Consider the following 21877-nt stretch of genomic DNA (forward strand, 5'->3'; position numbering starts at 1 on the left):
GGTTGAGAATGTCTTACCAAACGGGGTTACTAGTAGTGTAACCAGCTGATGATAATGCGATGGCATTTGCAGCATTCCAGGACCCGAGTTGAGGGATCGAGCCTGCGATCTTGATGGTTTGACCATATTGAGTGGTCACCTTGTCGGAAAAGGTTACAGCAACAGCGGTAGGCGTGCTGCAGCCGCCTGCAACTGTGGAGGTCTTGACTGTTGTTGGTGCAACTGAAGTAGAGCTCGAGCTACCGCAGAGATCGCTACCAGTGAGCTTTGAGGTTGGATACAGGACTCTTGGTATTCCAGCGTTGATACTGATGCCGATATTGCCGCTGGAGTCTGCAGTATAGGAAGTGCAAGACAAGACATCGGTGACAGACTGCCCAGCTGTAAAACCGCTGACTGATGACGAAAGCGTGAATGAACTGCTGCCAGAAGAGCCCTTGTTTGTAAAGACACCAATGACTTGAGAGCCAGTTGTACCTTTCCTCATCACAATGGTAGACGCATCCGAGTATACAGGGTTTGCTTTGTAAGTAACATATCCCGTATCTTGCTTAATGGCCTGTTTTCTGAGCTTGTTGATCGTGGCGATGAACGGATATAGTTGCGAAGATGTCGAGTACCCAGACTGCCAGAGTGCCTCTCTGTTGTTCGGGACGCCGGCGCCGGAGAAATGCTGTTCTTGTCCTTGGTAGATGATTGGGACGCCATCTGCTAGCATGGTGAAAGCGATGGCGTTTTTTGCGAGTGCATAGTCTGATGTCAACGAGGGGAAACGCACAACATCATGGTTCTCCATGAACGAGCCCAGAAGTGTAGTATCTTTGCATGATGACTTCAGGGTGTTGATGCCGTTGTAGAGATTGCTGATGCTACCGGATGTAGATTGGAAGGCTTGAGTAATCCAGTAGTATGATGGGAAGTTCAGGGCACCATCCAGGTAGTTCTGGTAGTCGCAGAATTTGCTTGGGTCGCCTTCAAAGACCTCTCCAACTGTATATACACCGGCTGCTTGCTCGAAAGGTGGGTAGAAGCTCTTCTCGACCGATTTAGCACTGTCGACACGAAGACCGTCAATGGTGTAGTTTGCTACAAGTTTTGTGATCCAGCTGTTCCAGATAGATCTGACGTTCGAATCTTCGGTTCTAAGATCTGGCAGAGATACGGTATTGTCACCAGCCCAACACTTCTCGACGCTGTTCTGATCGTTGTAATTGATGAGGCAGAAGGGATGGTAGTATGACTGTTGGTTGAAGGGATTATACTGTGAGTAGTCGACGCAGGTACCGCATCCGTCGTAAGCCATGTGATTGGTCACGATATCCACCATCAAGTACATGCCTCGATCATGGAGAGCCTTGGAGAGGGACACCAAGTCGGCAGCAGATCCGAAGTTTGTGTTGACTTGGTAGATGTCCTGAGCCCAGTATCCATGGTAGGAGTCACCATCTTGACCAGAGCTTCGAATGTTCTTCACAACAGGGCTGACCCAAATCTAGAAACCACGTCAGAATCGAGGTACATCACAATGCCTGATCAAATACACACCGCTGTGAAGCCCATCTGCTGGATGTAGTCGAGCTTCTTGATTATGCCTTGCCATGTGCCGCCACAATACTTGTTGACATCACATGAGGCGGACGTCGAAGTATCAGTGCGAGCAAATCTATCAGTCAAGACTTGATAGATCGATTGGCTCCTCCATTGTGCAGGGGTAAGACACTGAACGAACTCTGTCAGGCAGAGAAGAGCGAATAGCAGTTGAGACAAATAGCTGGCCACCATATCCCCGGATGGCGACGTTGGTTGCGAAATTGCAGAACCGAGTATAATATTGTTGGGATAATGGCTTGCGTTGTGGCCATACTCTTATACGACTGTGGTTGCCGCGGCAGGACACTCTTGCCAGCGATTGTGTGTAGATCTTGTCTTCATGCAGAGCTCTATACCTTGATACAGTCGACCGGTGAAGCTAGTAGGATAGTTCGGCGTTGATAGTTTCTTGTTCGTTGCTGTTGGTCTCTCCACCTTTTTGCTCAAGTGCCCACCTACGTTGCTTAGGGCCGGAAACAGAAAGAAAGCTGGACTTGCTTTCCGATCATAGGACTGAAACAAGGAGTGACCAACAAAGATGGAGTACATGCTGTATTCACCCGCCGGTGGCGCCTATGGCTTGCATTGCCGATCGGTTTATATCAGGTCGTGAGGCTCAGGCACAAGATTTTTGCTTCAAGAAGAAGGCTGTCTAGCGAGAGACGGTAAGCTACACATCATGCAGCATTCGGTGCGACTGCCATGTGGTATAAGGGGAAGGATGTATGATTTGGGAACTGATTGGCAGGTCGTTGGACAACTAACTTTTCGACCCCTCATTTTCACGGCTCTGAAGCGTGTGGTGTTTTGTCCCGACGACTTGTGGTGCGGTATACCGGCAGCAGCACAGACGTGACGGCCCGAACTTCTCGGTTGGCTTCCGTATGAAGCAGGTCGTGAAATTTAGCTCTTGAACAAAATCGCAACGATGCATTCTTGTGGGCCATCAGAGTTCAGCAGAAACCGGTGTGGACACGTGGGTTTCTCCTGCATGACACTCTTCGGTGTTATTCTCAATATCGGACTTCGGTTGAATGACAAAAGTAAGGCTGATATAAGACGAACTTCTGTATGCAAAGACGAGGATCGCTCGTGCATTGTGAACGATGAAAAGCTATAAGCGAGACTGCAGGCACCTTCCTCATAGAGCTCAAGTTTAGGACGAACGAATTGGATGCTTATACTGTACTACCTTGTTTCACGCCATAGCTTCTGAGCGAACTAGTAGTTACGTACGAGAGTTCGGTGCGAGCTCCAGCTGTCGAATGGCAAGGCGATACCTAATTCATGACCTGAGCAGAGAGAGAAAGGAGTGAACATGATGCAACCACCTGACAGACTTTTGTATCAGGGCTCGCGAAGTCTGACCTCGATGCCATGTGGTCTATATTAGAATATTACACCGCATGAAGGATTGGCAAAGTGCGTTGGTGATCTTCGCGTTAAGTGCAAGGAGAGAAGGGCAAAGTCTGCAGGGAGCGAGTTGCCCGAGGATTCCGTGCGGGAAGACGGGTGTGGGGTGTGGGGTCCATGGAAACAAGCGTTGTTTTCCTCCCAGCCTCGGCTTGGAAGTCTCAACGACCAGTCACCTCATGACAACTTGACAAGCGAGCTTGAGAAAGCGTCACTCTCCGCTTCGGTCTGCCTCCGTGCCCCGGAGAATGGTCATAGCAGATCGACTGGCGACATTCACCCGCTCTCCACACATGTATCGGGATACGCCACTGTGAGTATGCACAGACAAATAGCTTGCGTAGAAGCGAACGTGCTTGTATGAAGCTTCAACAGAACGTAAGTCTATCTTTTCCTTGCCTGACTCTTGCTTTAGTCTGCAAGCACGGTCTCGAGCGTGTAGTTCATGCACATGCTGGCGATCCCTCCCTTAGCCAAACATCATCTGTGAACATATAAATTGTCCTCTCGCCTCGTTGTAGAACATCAGTATCATCACCAGCACTACCTCCTTCATCATGCGTTTCCTCTCCACTCTTCCTCTGCTCCTTGGAGCTGCCTTCGCACTTCCATCACCTGAGAACATTCAAGAGCGTGCAACTGGCTCTCTCGCTTCATGGCTCTCATCGGAGAACACTGTTGCTCTTCAGGGTGTACTTAACAACATCGGTGCCAGTGGTTCCAAGGCTTCCGGAGCTAGCTCAGGTGTTGTGATTGCTTCTCCTTCGAAGTCAGACCCAAATTGTGAGTTCCCACACCTGCTCTAAATAGATTCCATTCTAATCATAACCAAGACTTCTATACCTGGACTCGTGATTCTGCTCTTACGTTCAAGGCACTTGTCGACCAGTTTATTGCTGGCAACACGTCCCTGGAGCCTCTTATTCAGCAGTACATCAGTGCTCAGGCCAACCTTCAGACCGTCAACAACCCAAGTGGTGGCCTGTGTTCCGGTGGTCTTGCTGAGCCCAAGTTTGAGGTCAACCTTACTCCTTTCACTGGAGCTTGGGGTAGACCTCAGCGTGATGGCCCTGCGCTTCGTGCGACTGCTATGATTGCTTACGCCCGCTACCTTATTGTAAGTCGAGCATATTAAGTCCATGAGATATATTCTTATAAAAGCTCAGGCAAACGGTAACACTACCTCTGTCAACAACATCATCTGGCCCATCGTTCAGAATGACTTGTCATACGTGACTCAATACTGGAACCAGACTGGATTCGATCTGTGGGAGGAAATCAACAGCTCTTCCTTCTTCACTACTGCCGTTCAATACCGTTCTCTCGTCGAGGGTAGCAACCTTGCCACTCAGCTCGGAAAGTCTTGCCCCAACTGTGTGTCTCAAGCTCCTCTTGTTCTTTGCTTCTTGCAAAGCTACTGGACAGGCTCATATGCTCTCTCGAACACTGGTGGTGGTAGATCCGGCAAGGACGCGAACTCCATCCTGACCAGCATTCACATGTTCGATCCTGCTGCCTCTTGCGACTCGACCACTTTCCAGCCTTGCAGTGACAAGGCTCTTGCCAACCACAAAGTGGTGACCGACAGCTTCAGATCCATCTACAACGTCAACAAGGGTATCGCTCAAGGTTCTGGTGTCGCTGTTGGCAGATATCCTGAGGATTCTTACTACAACGGTAACCCCTGGTATCTCAACACCTTTGCCGCTGCTGAGCAACTTTACGATGCCGTCTACCAATGGAAGAAGATCGGCTCGATCACGATTACCTCGACCTCTCTTCCTTTCTTCAAGGACGTCTACTCTTCTGCCGCCGTTGGTACTTACTCATCTTCGACCGCTGCTTTCACCTCCATCGTCAACTCTGTTTCGACTTATGCCGACAGCTACATGTCTATTGCTGTATGTGTTGTATGGATTCTGGTTGACTTACCCATCTGCTAACTTCTTCTCAGCAAAAATACACTCCTTCAAACGGTGCTCTTGCTGAGCAGTACAACCGTGCTGATGGTACTCCTCTTTCTGCCGTCGACCTTACCTGGTCCTACGCTGCTTTCCTGACTGCCTACAATGCTCGTGCCAATGTTCAGCCTGCTTCTTGGGGTGCCTCCTCCGTAAGTCTCCGTCATCGAACACGAATTAGACACATTGCTAACATATCTCCTGTAGGCCAAGCTCCCCAACTCTTGCTCCTCAGGCTCCGCAACTGGTCCCTGCGCCGCAGCCACAAACACTAACTGGGCCAACCCCGGCTCCCCCTCCACTCCCACTTCCACCGGCGGCTCCTGCGCGACTCCCACCGCCATCGCCGTGACGTTCAACGAACAAAAGACCACCGCATATGGCGAGAACATCTACATTGTCGGTAGCATCCCCGCACTCGGTAGCTGGAATGCCGACAAGGCAGTTGCTCTCAGTGCTGGTCACTACACCAACTCCAACAATGTTTGGTATGTGACCATCAACTTCGCCACTGGTACTAGCTTCAACTACAAGTACATCAAGAAGGCTCAGGACGGAAGCGTTACTTGGGAGAGTGATCCTAACCGCAGTTACACTGTCAACGGTAACTGTGCTGGTACTGCCACTCAGAATGATAGCTGGAGATAGTGAGGATTTTCCTGAAGAGTATCTAGTCGAAAGTGGTTGGGCGAAAGTATTTTGACCGATTTGGTTACAAGCACGTGTCGTGGATTCACGGCTGTGATCATATTCCAGATTGTATTCGAGAGAGATCATCATGTCTAGATCCAACTTTCTTCTTAACGAATCTCTGCTTGCCAGTACTGCCGGTGCGATATTCGTAGTCGAGAGGTAATCCCTCGGGCCATCGCTTGAGGAAGCAAGCATGACATAGTGTCTCGTCCGGCTTCTCCAACGAGACCCAGTGTAGCTTGGCACCACCAAATCGAGGAACACAATCCGTACAGTCAAAAACGACCTTCTCCGAGTACTGTATTGGTCGATGCGTACTCCATCTGATGGGTTCGTTCTTTCTGATTTGACCCTTGAGCCATGTAAGGAAGTTGGACTTTGTGCGAAAAGCCGAACTTCCGCGCCATCGCCGCCCTGCCCTAATAATGTTTTCTTTGTTTCTCCGTGCTCGGAAGTCAGGGTCCTCTAGTACCCTTTGCTGAAACTCTCGATTGTATGCTTTTTTGCGCTCCCAGGATTCTTCACTCATGTGGCGATTGGTGGCTCCTTGTAGAAGATTGGAATTAAAAAGGCCTTGAGAAATGCTTGGCCATCTTGGGACCGCGAATCTGGAACTGAGCCATGTCAGCATTAGAATTCAAACATCATATCTTACGGATGACGTGAGAGTATACACGAGTCTGTGTTCTTTACTCTTCCATATCCATGATATGAATCATGTTTCGGGTCGGTCCTTGAAGATACTAGACTACCACCAATAACTTTTCTTGACTTACATGTCGGCTATAGGTAGTCTGCATGGTCGCAGTAGATTTGATGATACTGCAGACATGGCCTACGATGACTCTTGAGATGTGTGCACTGAGCAGTGTTTTGAGCTTCAAGCTTAACGGGGACAGATCTGATTCAGGTGGAGACTCAAAGTGAATAGGCGGAATACCCTCAAGTCAAGATTAGATGTGGTAAGGGAAGGAAGGCAAAAGCGCTTCATATGAAAACAGGTCGATATATACGCACGTCCCTCCATCAGAGGCTCGGTCCGCTCTCCGGGCGGTCAAGCCAAAAGCCCTCGATCGCAATCGGCAGAAAAATAATCCCGATACTTTTCTCCATACTGCAACTTTCCAAGCAAATAAACAAGGATAATTATCTGGAAGTTCGGCACTCCCACAATCACACGGACGACAGGAAACACACCATGGACGCAGCAGGTCTCCTCAAAAAACAAGGCTGGCGCGGCCTCGGTCACTCTCTCGACACAGAGAACAAGGGTCTCCGTAAACCGCTTCTCGTCAGCAAAAAAGTCGATGTACTCGGTATTGGAATCAACAAGTCCGATGTTATTCAAGGTCAATGGTGGTTGAAAGCCTTTGACAGCAGTTTGAAAGACTTTGGAACTGGCAAGAAGAGTATCCTGGCGAATGTCAAGGAGCAGGGAATCAAAAGAGGTGGACTGTATGGGCGATTCGTACAAGGAGAGGGTGTCGCAGGGACGATAGGTGTTGTTGATCCGAAAATCGCTGCGCTTGCATCTGCTGTTGGGCCCGCCGTGGGTATCAAGAGAAAGGCCGAGGATAGCGACGACGAGGACCAGACGGAGAAGAAGAAGGCGAAGAAAGACAAGAAGGAAAAGAAGCGATCAAAATCCTCATCCGACTCATCCTCCGACGACGAAAAGAAGGCCCGCCGTGCAGCCAAGAAAGAGAAGAAGTCAGCGACCGCCGGTGAAGATACCTCCGATGCAACGACGAAGAAGAGCAAGAGCAAGAAAGAGAAGGCCGACAAATCGCTGGATGGTCTACCAGAGGACAAGCGCAAGCAATACGAAGAGCGCGCTGCAGCAAAAGGAGTCACATTAAAACAATACTTTTCTCAGCGACAAGTCAAGAATCTGGAAGCGAAAGAGTCACGACGAAGCGGCACCACCACTCCTGCCACAGAACCTGCCTCTGAAGACTCGGCAAAGGACGACAAGAAGAAGGAAAAGAAGAGCAAGAAGGACAAGAAGTCGTCAAAGAAGTGAGACATTGAATGAACCAGGTCAACAAACACAACCGCACGTGAGCCTAGCAGATTGCCCAGTACTCTACAGTAAGGCTTATAAGGATCACCGAGACCGTCTGAAGCTCCAAGGACGACATCAGGACAGGTGCAATACGGCTCCTGTGCTCTCTATGAGGCCAGAAGATGCGAGACACCTTTTTGTCATTGTCTCAGCGCAGACAAGTTTCAGACCGACGAAAGCCTGTATGGACATCAACAAACAAGAGCCACCAACACTGCAGGCTCGAAGAGGCTAGTACTGGCAAACATGGGGAGCAGTAGCTCTCAGTATCGAAGAAGGCGGAAGCATAGGACAAGCAAGATACCCCAATATCGCATCGCATCGCATAGCATTTTCAACATCACTCATACCAAATTCATGGATTCATTGACAGCCACTCCTATCCTCTAAGTCCGGGGTGACATAGGCTCCCCGACCAGGTATGGCAATGCGAGCTTTCATGTGTCTCCATGTTGAAGAGAGGAATATTGATCGAGAGACATGCAGCTCTGTCGTCAATTGCCTCACTCGATCTGTGCAAAGTCGCTTGAAGGTCTTGATCGACAGACTATCCCATGACGAGCGGACTCATTCTGCAATTCACGCGACGCGTTCAGGTGGTTGGTGATGATGTAGCTATTGATTCGAGGTGGCTGGGATATTGAGCACGACTCTTTTTGGACGGATGCGGCTCTGCGTCTTGAGACAGGGTTGTACCCCATACAACCAATTTTCCAGTCGACGATGATGTTGACACCGCACCGTGGGACTTTTGCGCGTGCAAATCTTCCTACATTGCTTGAGGATGTCTGATTGTATCATCTTGCAGGTTTGAAGTATTTGGGAGGCTTCGTTGTTGCGATGATCTCGAATTCCGGTTTCTCACTGTGCTTCCTGGAAATGTTCGTGCCATGCGAGACTATCAACAACAAAGAGATCGAGAAGCCTGTGAACTAGTTGGAAATAGTAAACATCAAAGGAGCCCGAACGTGTGCTGTACACAGACTAAATTCACACATTCCCAAATGCCGACTTTTGCGCGCGAGATACAGGTGGTTCGCGGTCGAGAGCATCAAAGTCGACCTTAGCAACCGACCGCACTCAGCAGCCACCGAGACGACCTCGTATTTTGCTTCCAACACTCTAGCAGTCATGTGATTAACGGGCTATAGTTCGCCAGTAGAGCCTCGAGCTCCTTAATTCGGTTTCTTTGCAGCGCTTCCACAAGGGTTGGAAAAAGAAGTTATTCCGCAGCAAGGATGTCGCACGTCAGAAAGCACCAGGTGTTGTGGTTGAAGGGCAGCAGAGATGTGTCAAAAGAATATGGTTTTGAAAAATTCGCCTTTCATCACCCAGTCGGCCAGCTGGCGCAATGGCAGCGTACGTTTTCCAGTCTCCCTACGGCTTCCATTTCACCCACTAACCCCGAATAGGCGTCAGTTTTCGGAGATCACCGGATTCAAAGGACAGTAAATGTCCATGCAATGCGATAACATCAATTTGTAAATCACTGAAGGTTGAGCGTTCGAGTCGCTCGTTGGTCGTTTCTTTTTTGCACGGTGGGTGTCTTTGAGGAGATCTGGCTATCCTCGTCTTTTTGCGCCTGTGAGACTTGGGCTTCGCAAGCTCAGACAGCAGGAGATGATAGCTGCGATTGTGCTGCACATTTTGATGGCTTGTTCAAGTTTTTGCGATGTTGTGGTGTGGAGGAAATGGGGCCGAGGAAGGAGGGAGACTTTCACTCGTTGGACGCTGTCTCCACATAATCAAAGTCCAAAGAAATCCTCTAGATATCTTTACTAGAACTATCAAAGGCGATCGCCAGATCTCTTATCAGTACTAAGCAGTAGGCCAGGAAAATGCGAACCTTTTGTATGGGGGTTTGGAACCAAAAAATTATGGACGAAAGATTGCATGCGGAAGTGCAGACAAAGAAATGTCTTTCCTCAGTGCACTCTACGAGGTATAGATTGCTCAGGCCCAGACTTGTAGTGCGAATTGCTCTGTTGTTGAGATAGCCTATGTCCCGCATCACATATGTAAAAACAGTCTCAAGGTAATGATTAAAGCCTAGTGTTCCCTCGGGAGAATTGTTGTGCGCTAGGTATAGTTGACACTTGGAGATTCACATCAATCGTGCATCTTTAACAGCTTTGTACCAAAGTCACAAGAGACACCTATATCGACATCGGCTTTTCTCATCGGCTTTTCTCATCTGCTAGACACCTCCACCACTAGCAAAATTTAGCGACGCGTACCTTTTTATTGTGGGTACGGCTGTCTGCCCGTAAAGAACGACTTCGAGACTGGAAGCCGAGTACGCGCATCCGGTAAGTTCACGGTAGGGTGGGTGTCGGTCGCTCGTAGACGAGTTTCAATCAAGAGACTATCACGGAACGCACGCACGACACAGAAAGCACTGGGATACGCTTGGCGGAGCGACGTGTAATTAGTGGTTGCGACAAGGGCAAGATGTCTCTCTTCGCTTGTCGGACGGGGAGATCGATTGCTGCGGAAATGCATAGTCATGTTCGCGCTGCTTATGCGTCAAGAGGAAGTTGTGTAGTGTGGTGGTGTGCCTGGAAGAACGATGAAACTCGAATTGCTCTAATACGCTGGTAGCCAAATCAACCGCTCTATTGCTCGACTCCTTGGAACAAAGAAACGTCGCAACCTAACGTATCCTCTAGATACCTCTGTTGAACTCGACACAACCGTCATCACCAGCACGACCGTGGAACTCAGTTTCCAAAGTATCAGCCTTGACAGCCTGTCTCTGCGGGAAGATGGCCAAAGCCAAAGGTAAAGCAAAGATACTGGTAGCAAAGATCAAGCCCAAGTTAACAGGAGTAACCATTCTCGGTCTTTGTTGCAGCCATTGAGTCTTTTGGAGACGAACAAGCAACAAAGGCGGCAAGACCATGATAGGCGTAGCGTTGATGACACGTGAGATGGCGGTCTCTCCAACAGCCAGAGTAGCTGCTTTCTTTGACTTTCCGAGTGACTCGAGGGGTTGGCCAGCTTCTTCGCGCTTGAGCTTCTGTGCCTCGGTTTCGGTGGGAAAGACGTCGATGCCCTTGCGGATCTCCTCTCCGCGCATCAAGAAGACGTTCAGCACACCTGCACTGGCAACAGCAGCGAAAGGCACCAATCTTCCGAGCAACATCTTTGTGTTGGGACTGACGCGCTTCAGACGAGGCACAATTGAGTTCAAACCAAGAGCGACACCACAACTGGCACCAACAGCGAGGAAGTAAGATTGCACCATTGTCGACATGGAGAGAGGAATTGACTTGTTGGCGTTTGAGGAGTTGATGGCGACATTGAGAGACTGATTGGCAATTTGCCAGCCGAGGGTGCCGGTGGTACTTAGGCCGGGAGTGAGCATGCCGGCGGTCACGACCAAGTTGGAGAAGATGTAGGCGGACATGCGGAAGGGGAGGAGAACCTTCTCGCCGGTGTCTGGTAACTTATCAGTGGTGTGTCTTATTGCAGGGGAGTTTCAACATACCAGGATGAAGAGTAGCATCGATGACCTTCTTTGCTTGCCACAAGTCGGGTGTCATTGACTGAGCTTTGCCCTGCTTGTATGATGTGACGAGCTCCTTTGCATGTTCGAGACCAGCTGGGGAGGTGAACAATGTTCTGTTGGACAAAGATGATCAGTCAATTGAACTTGCGCAACAACTTGAAGGAATCCTCGCATTTTTTATTACCAATCAAACAAGCAAGATTGGAGGATGGTACATGACAGCGATAAACCAATTGACGAGAAAGTGAATGATAACGAAAGTGCATGTTTGCGCACATGTCAATTGCTCACCTAGGATCAGACAAATCGGCAGCATGTCTAACACGACCCCAATATGTGTCTAGGTTGTATTGGGAAGCCGGTAGGGCGCGGTTACCTGGAAGCGAGGCCGACATCTTGTATGTTTATCAATAATGGCACACGACCGATGTCGAAAAAAAGTTGTGGTTGTTCCGGCAGTGGCTTTGTGGAGAAGGGGATCAGTGAGAGACCGCTGCAAGCCGTAATTCGGTCAAAGTCAAAGCGTCTTTTGTTTGACCGACCGATGTTTGCCGGCCCATTTAGGTGGTCCATGACTCTGTGGCAGTGAAGTCATTCTAGAAGGGAGATTTGTGTTTATTTTCCAGTCTATTGAAACTATTTCTATGAGGGATTCATACTTTACGTATCATGAACACAGAGACAGGTTTCGAAGTCGACAGAGTCTGGGCGCTTGGCCACCAAGAATGGCTCAGCAAGCATGTGATGACGAAACAAGCTCGCGCGCGCCGCAATGAGTTCTAATGTAACACGAGCAACGACGACATTCTTCCTACCTCCTCTCATCTGAATCACTAGACATACAAACGACATTAAAATGGCTTTCATCTTCACCTGTGGAACGCACACGTTCAACTCTCTCCTTGCAGGCTCTGAGAACATAACAGCGCAATGTCAGGTACGCAGGAGCGTTGCCATAGTAAAGCAGCAACAAACTGATGATGATATAGAACTGTGGCAACTTCACGGCCAAAGTCTACAAAAGATGGGAATGGTTCACGTTCTGCTTCGTTGTGAGTATTCTTGGGATGAACACACATCATTCAAACTTGCCTATCTAACTTGTCTTGACAGCCTCTCATACCATTCTCGCTCAAGCCACACCATGAAGTCGGTTGCCACATCTGCCACTTTTATCAAGACATCAGGTATGTTGTTGATGCTGCGACTTCCGATACCAAGTACTAATATCTTCTAGGCATCGTCCAGATGTACAGGAAATGATGAACAACGGGCAGTCGTCTCAGCAAATTCCGATGCAGCCGTATGGAGCACCACCTCAGCAGTACAAGGCGCCATCAGGGCCGCCGCAGTACGTGTGATTTTGCTCAAGGAACACTCAACTTCAGCTATGCTCTGAGGTGATGATGGAAGAACGATTGGCGTTCACAGGGTCTGTTGCGAAGATACCATTTGTTTTTGTTTGCGAACAGGGTGACAGATTGACAGGGACGACAAGGGACAAGGGAGGGTGGGGAGCAAGACAGTCGAGCACAGGGTTTAAGCAAAAGTTGGTCAATGCTGGCGAGTCTGGGTTAATCCCCAAGCAAAAACGCGCTTGATTCGACTTTGGCTTGCGCGCGACTCACCCACACACGCCGACTCTTCCTCTTCCTCCCTCCTTCTCCTCTCCCAACTTTTTGTTTCCACCTTTTATTCTATTTTATCGATATCAACTACACATCCAACTCTACAATGCCTCGCGCAAAATCCGTCAAACCAGAGGTCGCACCCAAGACCGAGGCCGACCTCAAGCAAATCACCATTGACAAAGCCGAGTTTGTTCGCACTCGCGACGCGGTATGTTTTTTTGTCCTTGTCACGTCATATCCAGCTTGCGCCCATGTATGCGACTCGATCTAGATCAGTGTTGAGCATGTCGCATGTTGGGCGCAATTGTGTCATGTTGCGACAGACGCGTCCTTGGCCAAAAGCCCGGCGCGTCGCGACTTTCTGAACCAAAAATCGAAGGACTCGAACTGACAGCAACAAACAGCTCGTCACATCATGGATCACTCTCCAGAACGCCCTTAAGAATGCCACCAGCGCATACATCGACCACTCCAACGCTGTCCTCGGCGGCACCGTCGACCTCGACCCTAGCCAAATGGACCTCGGCGCATTCCTCCAATCTGGCGACCTTGTCACTGTTGGCGGTGGCGCTCCAGCTGCTCCGGAGAAGAAGACGAGAAAGAAGGCCGAGCCTAGAGATCCCAACCAGCCCAAGCGTCCCTTGACGGCCTACCTTTTGTGGCTGGGCGAGAACCGCGAGAAGATCCACTCCGAGCTCGGTCCTGAGCAGAAGAGAGGCGAGATCTCGTCAGAGGGTACAAAGAGATGGAAGATGTTGCCCGAGGAGGTCAAGCAGGTGTGTTTTGTTGCATCCCGAACAAGCACGCAATCGCTAACCACAGGACTAGAAATACAAGGACGCATACCAAGCCTCGCGCGAGATCTACAACAAGGAGTTTGCAGACTTCAAGGCCAATGGCGCACCCGTCGCTGCAGACAGCCCCGATGCTGAGGAAGACGTGGAGGCCGAGGAGGAGGCAGCCCCTGCCGCTGCTGGTGCAGACTCAGACGATGAATCAGACGATGACAGCACCTCGGACGAGGAAGAGGCACCGCCAAAGGAGCCCACTCCTCCCCCAGTCAAGACTCCCAAATCTGCCCTGAAGGGTGGCCGCAAGAAGGCCGCTCCCCCAGCTTCATCCCCTCCACTTCCCGCCTCGAGCCCTGTCAAGAAGGGAGCCTTCACTGCCGTCAACGGCTCAAACAAGCGCAAGAGCAAGACAACCGACGCCGAAGCTGTGGCCGAGGAACCCAAGAAGAAGCGTGGTCGCAAGGCCAAGGAGGAGGAGGTCGCCGTTCCTGCATCCACCCCTGCTGAGCCACCAGCCAGCGCAAAGAAGGAAAAGAAGGAGAAGAAGAAGGGTCGCAAGAGTGTTGGCGGTGAGGCTTAGAAGGTCGAATCATCATTGCTCGTGCCCGGCGTCACGACTTTCTGGAATGACGACATGCCTGCCGGTCAAAAAGTTAAGAAGAAGCACCGCGAGAGTCATGATGGTATCTTCAAGACTGCCGAAGCTTGAAGATTGGGGATACTGGAAAAAGTAGGGAGGCTGAGGTTTGCTTGTTCTGCGCGGCGGACTGTCTTTTGTTGTATATCATGTTCAGCGTTGCTCGTTCCATGCCTTGACGGTTATTGTTCTAGAAGCAAAAAGAATACAAATTCTGCCATGTTCCATCAAGTTTCCCTTGAGATCCAGCATCCCCAGCTCCATCTCTCAGTGACCATGCTGCAAAGGCTGGAAGGCATATTGCATTAGGGCAGCACGAAACTAAAACTGACATCCATCAATGACTGCATCACGTCAAGTCTGGTGTTGTAGCAATGCACAAACCCGATTCCGCCCAGCGGCTCTCTCTTCGAGAGTTCCATCTCCGACAAGCTCTCCTAGACTAAACCGTAGAATACGGAAAAACATCTTGCCTTTCCGCAGCCCCTGTCCCAACACATCAATTGCTCTGGGAAACCTATTAGCATCACGACTCGAGACGACATGTCACAGGACCTAGCACTATCAATCCATTCCAGCACGCAAGTCTTTCTTTACCCAACAACCATCATGACTCGTTGGTATGTAAGCAGCTAGCTCCCAATGCCCAGTTCATCGCTGTGTGCGGTCTGTCGTGCTTCTTGATGCTAGACTACGGAAGTTGTCTAAGGACGTATCATCCAGTACCTGTCGAGCTGGATGGAGATGGGCTCTCGCGACGTTCGATCTTAGGTCTCAAAGGTCCTCGAAGGGAGCACGAGGTTGGTGGATGTGAGGTGGGGGTTATGGGAGGTCATGTTATTCGAAATTGTTATTGACTTGATCCTCATTCTCACTGTAACAGCCATCCAAGGTTGTAGGGATGGTAGAAGCACACTGTTTGGACTCATTCCCTCCATTTCTGCAGACCGAAGATCTCGCTTCATTTCTGGGCAGACTCTTGAGAAATGTACAATATTGGCTGCTCTGGAAAAAGCATTTATAAACAGAGTGTAAGGGATGTGTGTCAACCAGTCTCGGTCGAGCCTTTCCTCATGTTAGAGTGTATGAGGCTGAGTAAGAGCGGTGCAAATGTAGTGAGTTCTTCGCTCAGTTTCTGAAACTGGATGGGGAAGTCAAGTAACTCTAGTCTATCATCCTGCCCACTGCTTCTTTACTTCCATGCTCCATAGTCCTTAAGATCGATGCTCACTCGATCTGGCAAAGTTGCCTACAGCATGGACTCTACTTCAGAGGCAACTACCTGATTGAGAATGAAGATAGACCTTCTTCATGCTAGGGACAACTCTGGTCTCCATCGAAGTATCGAGAGCAAGTGAATGCGGCCAAAGCCCTATGCGGAGAATTGGTACCGATTGACTCGAAACTAGTGACGAGACCACAGAATAAGTCCCAAAAGTGAAGAGCCGACACGAAGCACGGATTCTGACGAGAAAACAAACGACCAGTTGCGGATGCCAGTGAATGTGATTCGAGCACCTCTCGACGCAATCCGTTTGTGATCACTCTCACACCACAACAACAACGAAACTCCACGCGTGCTTCGAAAATATCTTACCAACAAACAACTTTCGCGCTCTCACAAAATATCATCTTACCAACCAACAACTCTCGCACTCTCACCAAACATCATCATACCTACTCACACACTCCCGCTTCCGCTTCCAACATCAAACACCCATCAACAAACAAGATGGACTGTGTCTTTGCCGAGAACGAGGAGCAGGCCTACCCCAAGACCGTCCACGTCATCGGTGACCGCACTGAGGTTCGCAAGAAGCTGGCCGAAGAACCTTACGTCGTCCCTGAGCGCAAGCGCAAGATGATGTCCTACGAGAAGGCCTTCAGCCTCGAGGGGGACGTCTTCAGAAGAAAGACTGTCGACTTCCCCTTGGACTGTTACACTCCTTCCCAGATCAGAGCTCCCAAGGACGACTACACCACTTCCAAGGTCAAGCCTGCTGAGAGCACCGCCAACGACAACAAAGTCGACACCTCCAAGAAGCAGTGAAGGATTATGAGGATCTCAAGTGTAATTGGAAAGCACAAGCTGCTGGTCATCTTTTGCGAGAAGCAACGAGAAGAAGGAAAATATTGGCGCGCATCATGTAAGTCTCCAAAACTTCACTTGACATAAAACAAACTTAACTTACACGAAATGCAGCCAAGAGATATCTGTTTACGCGATCACACCCCGATGAACACAACCTCATTCCTTACTTGATTTTCACTGGTCCCTTTCATCACTGTCCCTTCATCGTCATCAAGTTCGCGCAGCCCAATCGTCAAGTCATCGATAGCAAATTTCCAAGGCAGGCCTTCCTTTGTTTCTGCAGAAAGCTCAACGAAATTCACTTTCTTTCCCCAGTTCTTATTCCGCGAAAGCTTTCCAAATTCAAGGCGATATGGTGTTGCATGATGATCTTGTAACGATATGATGTAAAGTGAATATGCGTTGATGAGTGTACTGTTCTCGATTTCGGCTGCGATGATCTTGATTGTGGTGAAGGCGCGTGTGTACCCAAGAGGTTTCAGGTATACGGCTTGGAAGTCGAAATATGCGGATACGTTTCTTTCGGCGCAGGCCGTCGCATTGGATCTGAATGAAGACACTGTTCTGTAATCTTGGGAGGAAGGCAAGAGAGCATTCGGCGCCGTTACCGCGCAGTCTTGATCTCTGGGACTCAAAATACCTGCTTCGACAGCAGCAGTGGTATTCGTTACTTCGAAGTTACTAAACTCCAAGATACTGTAACCATGCAGTGTTGCCGTCGGAGTCGAATGCAGGGGAATGTCATCAAACTTTTGGTGGTCAGTCCGATGGAGCGCAACGTTAGTGTCAACATACTACTCACGCTCAGTGTGATGTTCTTGAGTCTCCTGTCGCTCACAGGACCCCCCATCAACAGATTTTGCGCGTCGGGAGTTAGCGGATAGCTCTGCCCGAACCGACAGAAGGTCACAATGAAAAAGACACCAAAGCACATGTGACGAAGTGTTGCCATGTTCCTAATACCGATCGAAAGGCGAATCCACATCAGGCATGAAGTCGAGGAGGCAGGCTGAAGTTGTAGCAAGCAGGAGCCAAAGCGGGGTATGTAATCCTTCGCTGACGGACCTCAACTCTAAGCCGCTGAGGAAATGTTCAGAAAATCAGCTCACAGAAAGAAGATACTGCGCTGGAGCTGACTGTGAGTCTATCAATCGACCTTCGAAAGCGAGAAATGGAAAGCCTCTGCGAGCTTCCGAGGCTAGGCTTCGCCTTCAGCTCCCATCTCGAATGGGTCCACAATGTCGAAACGTAGAACGAGCCGGACCTGTTCAGACCGTAGACGCGATATCCTGGCTACAAGAGACTCGGACGAAGCTGGATAAGACTCGGGTCGGCATCCAGACTTCGGAGCGTGTGAGGGTCGCGCATGGTCAGGTCCTGTCGCACACCTGATCATCGTCCCATTTCGAGACGTCAAGCAGCAAAATGTCCATCCGGCTTACTCGACGGCTTTCTCTGGCTGAGAGAAGGTCTTTGAAGCGTCAAGTCAGGAACCGATGGTGACGACCAGGACGAAACGCGCTAATTAGAGACGGAGACAAGCATCGCGTCTTGGTCAAAGCTCACGAGAACGTCTCCGACTTAGGATCACCCATACTCGGTACGTCATTTACATCCTGCGTACACAGAATGAGATATCTTTGGTCAGAGGTAAGATATACTCCTTGTCGAAGCAAGAGATGATATTACTGTTGGGCATTTTATGCATAAGCCCAAACATGAGCTGAAACTTGTTGGTCTGATGAGATCACGGTTTGTTGGCAGCTAACTTCGCGACTGAGAGATATAGAGACCTTAGGCCTGATTGGCGATGGTTTACATGTACGCGCGGTTGAGCTTGGCCTTCAGCTTATGGGGCAAGTCATTGGATCTCGAGATATTTGAAATATCTGGATCATGACACGACGCTCTCGGATGGAGGTGTGGAAGGAAGTGAAGGTCAGACGGATCCTGGCAGATAGACCTTGGAGGAATGAACCTCGGGTAGCCTTAATTCACGGTACGCTCGCTCAGGCAAGGTAGCCATTGAGTAGACGAAAACTTCACACAAAGAGTCTCGCGAGACTTCTGACCGAGAGGTCGCACTACTATCAGGAATTGTTAGCGAGGACGGAATGTCTGAGGACAAGAAACGTAGACGCATTTATGAATACCCGAGCAGGCATGATGAATCATGATTAACAAACACCGCCAGCTCAATCGTGCAGGAAGTCCTCTGAGAAATTCTGTGGCCATAGCTAATGTCGATTAGATGCTCAGATCGGCACCTCCTGCAGTCCCCAAGCAACAGGTATGTCAGACTCAGATCGCGGAGCAATCTTGTGACCCGACAGAGCAACGTCTTCCCACTCCAGAGAAGCGCAATTCAATGTCCCCTTGAACTTGCGGCAATCATTACTCGGGAAAATGATGTATCCAAGTCCAGATTCCGCCTTTTCTGTTTCTTCAGACGAAACCACGCCATTCCAGCGCAGCCAAAACTTGGGCTCTCTGAAACTGTTCTTTTCAAAAGTCTCGAAGCGGTCTTGCTCTTCTTCCGACTCTTCCTCATCATCCTCATCATCTTCCTCCTCACCATCATTCTTTTCTCCTTCCTCAGCTTCATCTTCTTCCACAACCTCCACACTTTCCAAAAACTCCTTCAAAACCTTCCTACTAGCCACCAAAACAACAGCAGCCCTCATAACCCCTGGCAACGCAATCTCACCCACAACACCTCTTCCATCTCTGGTCAATCTATACAACTCCAACACTGCATCTTTCCCCTCTTCCCCTTCTGTCTTTGACTCATTGTAAACCTTGAACCAAGAAGGGCATTTACAAGTATATGATCCAAACGTCTTGCGCACATCAAAGGTGTTTCTTTTACTTTTTCCAGAGCTTTTTGAGGCATCATTGCGGTTTTGTCGGTTGTGCATGTGGCGGGTGCTGAAGGCTGTTTCTTGCCAGTCGTTGTCCATTGTTGCAGAGTGGAGATGATGATCTCGTTTTGGGGAAGTTGTGATGTGTAAGTGTCCAGAAGCTATACCAGATCAGTGTGTAAGATGTCAACCGGCACAGTAAAGCTTCGTCTTTTTTGAAAAGAAGTATCAAAGGAGTTATTGTCGAGAATAAGAAAGCAGATAGCATGGTCATTCGAAATGTCAAGGGCATCGAGAACGTCATGCCGTTGTGGCCCAAGCTCTCAAAGCAGCCTGACGAGCACCTTCCTCGCGTCGACACGCGTTTGCAGTCCTTCCTTCCTTCTTCATACAACCTCGTTGAGCAATTGATCTGTCGCAAGCCCTTCACAGAACGGCACTCAGTTTCTGCTATGGTCAACACCCCGACTCGACTTTTGAGATAGAGGACACGTGAATGCTTGGGCAGCACTAATACCGACAGTGAAAAGAAATTGCAAAAGTCATTATAGGAATTGATGCATTTATCTCATCCTACGGTACCAGAAACTCTCCTCAAACTTTCGAGTTCAGTTGTGTGGGACCCCGTGGTTGCTCGCGCTTTCGCGGCTGCTCAAATTGATGAATCAGTCCTCCCATCTCCAATCCCAGTTCTGGAACTAGGACGCGTTTCTCCCGGTACCCTTCGGCGCATCCTCCCCTGATTTATCATCCGATTCTCATTATTCTGGGTTTTAGTTTCTTGGTTTATTGGCCGTGCAGAGTGTAATGTACTCATGCACCTAGACGATCTAGAACGACGTCTACTCCAAGAGATAGACGCGACCCTCCCAGGCGTTCAAGACGTCATTCTTGGAACCTTCTGTGTTGATGATCAACAGCTGCTTCTTACCTGTGACAGAAGGCAGCTTGCTCTCACGGTCGCAGAAGTTGCAAACGATCAGTGCCTTCTGACCCTTCAATTCCTTCACAAAGGAGAAGACATGCTCATTGTCGAAGTCGACGAGCTTGAACTCTCCATGGACGAGGAGTGCACTGTAATTCTTGCGCAGTCTCAGCATCTGCTTCCAGAAGTTCAGCACTGAGTCAGGATCGTGGATCTGTTGTTTGACGTTGATGGTTGTGGTGAAAGGGTTGAGCTTCATCCAAGGCTTGACTCCCTCTCCTGTGAAACCTCCATCAGGCAAAGTCGACTCCCACTGCATAGGGCTTCTGGCATGGTCACGGGCGAGATACTGGAGGACGGAGAAGACTTTGGCCAGCTCTTCCTTGTCGTTGCCACAGCGGGCCTCGGCAACATTGTAGTACCTTCTACTCTCCAGATCCTGGTAGTCTTCGATGGGGAAGCTCTTGGGTAGGTTGACACAACCAATCTCCTGACCTTGATAGACGAACAAGGTACCGCTGAGGCAGGCGTTGAGGATTGCCAGCATTTTGCCCGAGCGGATGGCAAGGGCGGGTGTGGTGTCGTTTCCGAAGCGGGAGATGCTGCGTGCTTGATCGTGATTCTCCATGAAAGCAGCGGCCCAGCTGTCTGACTCGGGCGAGACCAGACCTTGAGAGAAGAGAACAGCACGCTTCAGCTCAGTGAGCTTGTAGTTGTGTGGCTTGGTGTGGTATCTGTGGGACTTGCCCTGACCGACGTCGACAACGTCAAACTGAAAGACCATGTCAAGTTGCTTCTCCTTTGCGCTGACATACTTCTTGACTCTCGCTAGATCAGGAGTGAGGGGGCACTCTCCAACACTGACAGCGTTGTAGCGTGACAGGACTGCGTTCATCTCGTTGAGAAACTCGTCCATGCGAGGACCGTTGACGTAGAGATGGCCCGCACCCTGTAGAACAGTACCCATATCTGTGATCTCTGCGTCGGGATAATCGGTAGGCTTGCTGTACATATTGACAGTATCAATCCTGAAGCCGTCGACACCCTTTTCAAGCCAGAAGACCATAGCCTCGTTGTAGATGGCTCGTCTGGTCTCCTCGACTTCCCAATTGAGGTCGGGCTGCTCAACAGCAAAGAGATGAAGGTAGTACTCTTGAGTGTGCCCGTCCCACTCCCACACGCTGCCCTCAAAGTTGGATCGCCAGTTGTTGGGCGGCTGGCGTTGACCATCCTTGTCGTACTTTGCAGGCTTCCAGATGTACCAGTTCCTCTTTGGATTGTCCTTGCTGGATCTCGATTCCTTGAACCAGGCGTGTTGGTTACTGGTGTGGTTGATGACCAAGTCCAGAAGAACCTTCATGCCGCGAATATGGGCCTTCTCGATCAAGGCTTCCATATCGGCGACGGTGCCGTACGGTGCGTGCAGATTCTGGTAGTCCGAAATGTCATAGCCCATGTCGACCTGAGGTGAAGCGTACATGGGGCAGATCTTTGAAGCGAGTCAGCATACTTCCGATACACAGTCTCGTTGCCGCATACCCAGAGTGCGTTGACGCCGAGAACCTCGAGATAGTCCAATTTCGAGATGATGCCGAGGATGTCACCGATACCATCGCTGTTGCTGTCCTTGAAGCTGGCTGGATAGATCTGGTAGACGATGGCATCCTTCCACCAAGGAGTGCCCTTCTCAAGCTTGTTGGTAGCCAT

At 49.8% G+C, this 21877-nt stretch overlaps 8 protein-coding genes across 8 annotated transcripts; 4 read left to right on the top strand and 4 right to left on the bottom strand.

Annotated features, from left to right (window-relative positions):
- Positions 1-13: 13 nt before the first annotated feature.
- AUEXF2481DRAFT_65293 (carbohydrate-binding module family 20 protein) lies at positions 14-1782 on the bottom strand (the record flags this gene model as incomplete). The annotated part of the gene is made up of 2 exons (XM_013488825.1): positions 14-1492; positions 1546-1782. The coding sequence occupies 2 exons, from the start codon at positions 1780-1782 to the stop codon at positions 14-16; spliced, it is 1716 nt and encodes a 571-aa protein (XP_013344279.1).
- Positions 1783-3560: 1778 nt separating this feature from the next.
- On the top strand, positions 3561-5612 carry AUEXF2481DRAFT_65044 (carbohydrate-binding module family 20 protein; the record flags this gene model as incomplete). The annotated part of the gene is made up of 5 exons (XM_013488803.1): positions 3561-3786; positions 3837-4120; positions 4170-4904; positions 4958-5116; positions 5172-5612. 5 exons carry the CDS (start codon positions 3561-3563, stop codon positions 5610-5612), a joined length of 1845 nt encoding a protein of 614 aa, XP_013344257.1.
- A 1243-nt stretch (positions 5613-6855) lies between these two features.
- Positions 6856-7680, top strand: AUEXF2481DRAFT_29018 (uncharacterized protein; the record flags this gene model as incomplete). The annotated part of the gene is made up of 1 exon (XM_013488665.1): positions 6856-7680. The coding sequence occupies one exon, from the start codon at positions 6856-6858 to the stop codon at positions 7678-7680; it is 825 nt and encodes a 274-aa protein (XP_013344119.1).
- Positions 7681-10387: 2707 nt separating this feature from the next.
- Positions 10388-11628, bottom strand: AUEXF2481DRAFT_65177 (uncharacterized protein; the record flags this gene model as incomplete). The annotated part of the gene is made up of 3 exons (XM_013488815.1): positions 10388-11163; positions 11213-11346; positions 11525-11628. The coding sequence occupies 3 exons, from the start codon at positions 11626-11628 to the stop codon at positions 10388-10390; spliced, it is 1014 nt and encodes a 337-aa protein (XP_013344269.1).
- A 461-nt stretch (positions 11629-12089) lies between these two features.
- On the top strand, positions 12090-12594 carry AUEXF2481DRAFT_29020 (uncharacterized protein; the record flags this gene model as incomplete). The annotated part of the gene is made up of 4 exons (XM_013488666.1): positions 12090-12170; positions 12223-12285; positions 12347-12420; positions 12471-12594. 4 exons carry the CDS (start codon positions 12090-12092, stop codon positions 12592-12594), a joined length of 342 nt encoding a protein of 113 aa, XP_013344120.1.
- A 373-nt stretch (positions 12595-12967) lies between these two features.
- On the top strand, positions 12968-14235 carry AUEXF2481DRAFT_4561 (uncharacterized protein; the record flags this gene model as incomplete). The annotated part of the gene is made up of 3 exons (XM_013488590.1): positions 12968-13072; positions 13269-13640; positions 13693-14235. 3 exons carry the CDS (start codon positions 12968-12970, stop codon positions 14233-14235), a joined length of 1020 nt encoding a protein of 339 aa, XP_013344044.1.
- A 4404-nt stretch (positions 14236-18639) lies between these two features.
- On the bottom strand, positions 18640-19344 carry AUEXF2481DRAFT_29024 (uncharacterized protein; the record flags this gene model as incomplete). The annotated part of the gene is made up of 1 exon (XM_013488667.1): positions 18640-19344. One exon carries the CDS (start codon positions 19342-19344, stop codon positions 18640-18642), a length of 705 nt encoding a protein of 234 aa, XP_013344121.1.
- Positions 19345-20087: 743 nt separating this feature from the next.
- On the bottom strand, positions 20088-21877 carry AUEXF2481DRAFT_65069 (glycoside hydrolase family 13 protein; the record flags this gene model as incomplete). The annotated part of the gene is made up of 2 exons (XM_013488807.1): positions 20088-21659; positions 21710-21877. 2 exons carry the CDS (start codon positions 21875-21877, stop codon positions 20088-20090), a joined length of 1740 nt encoding a protein of 579 aa, XP_013344261.1.

Source organism: Aureobasidium subglaciale (genome assembly GCF_000721755.1).
Source record: "Aureobasidium subglaciale EXF-2481 unplaced genomic scaffold scaffold_9, whole genome shotgun sequence".
Classification (NCBI taxonomy): Eukaryota; Fungi; Ascomycota; class Dothideomycetes; order Dothideales; family Saccotheciaceae; genus Aureobasidium; species Aureobasidium subglaciale.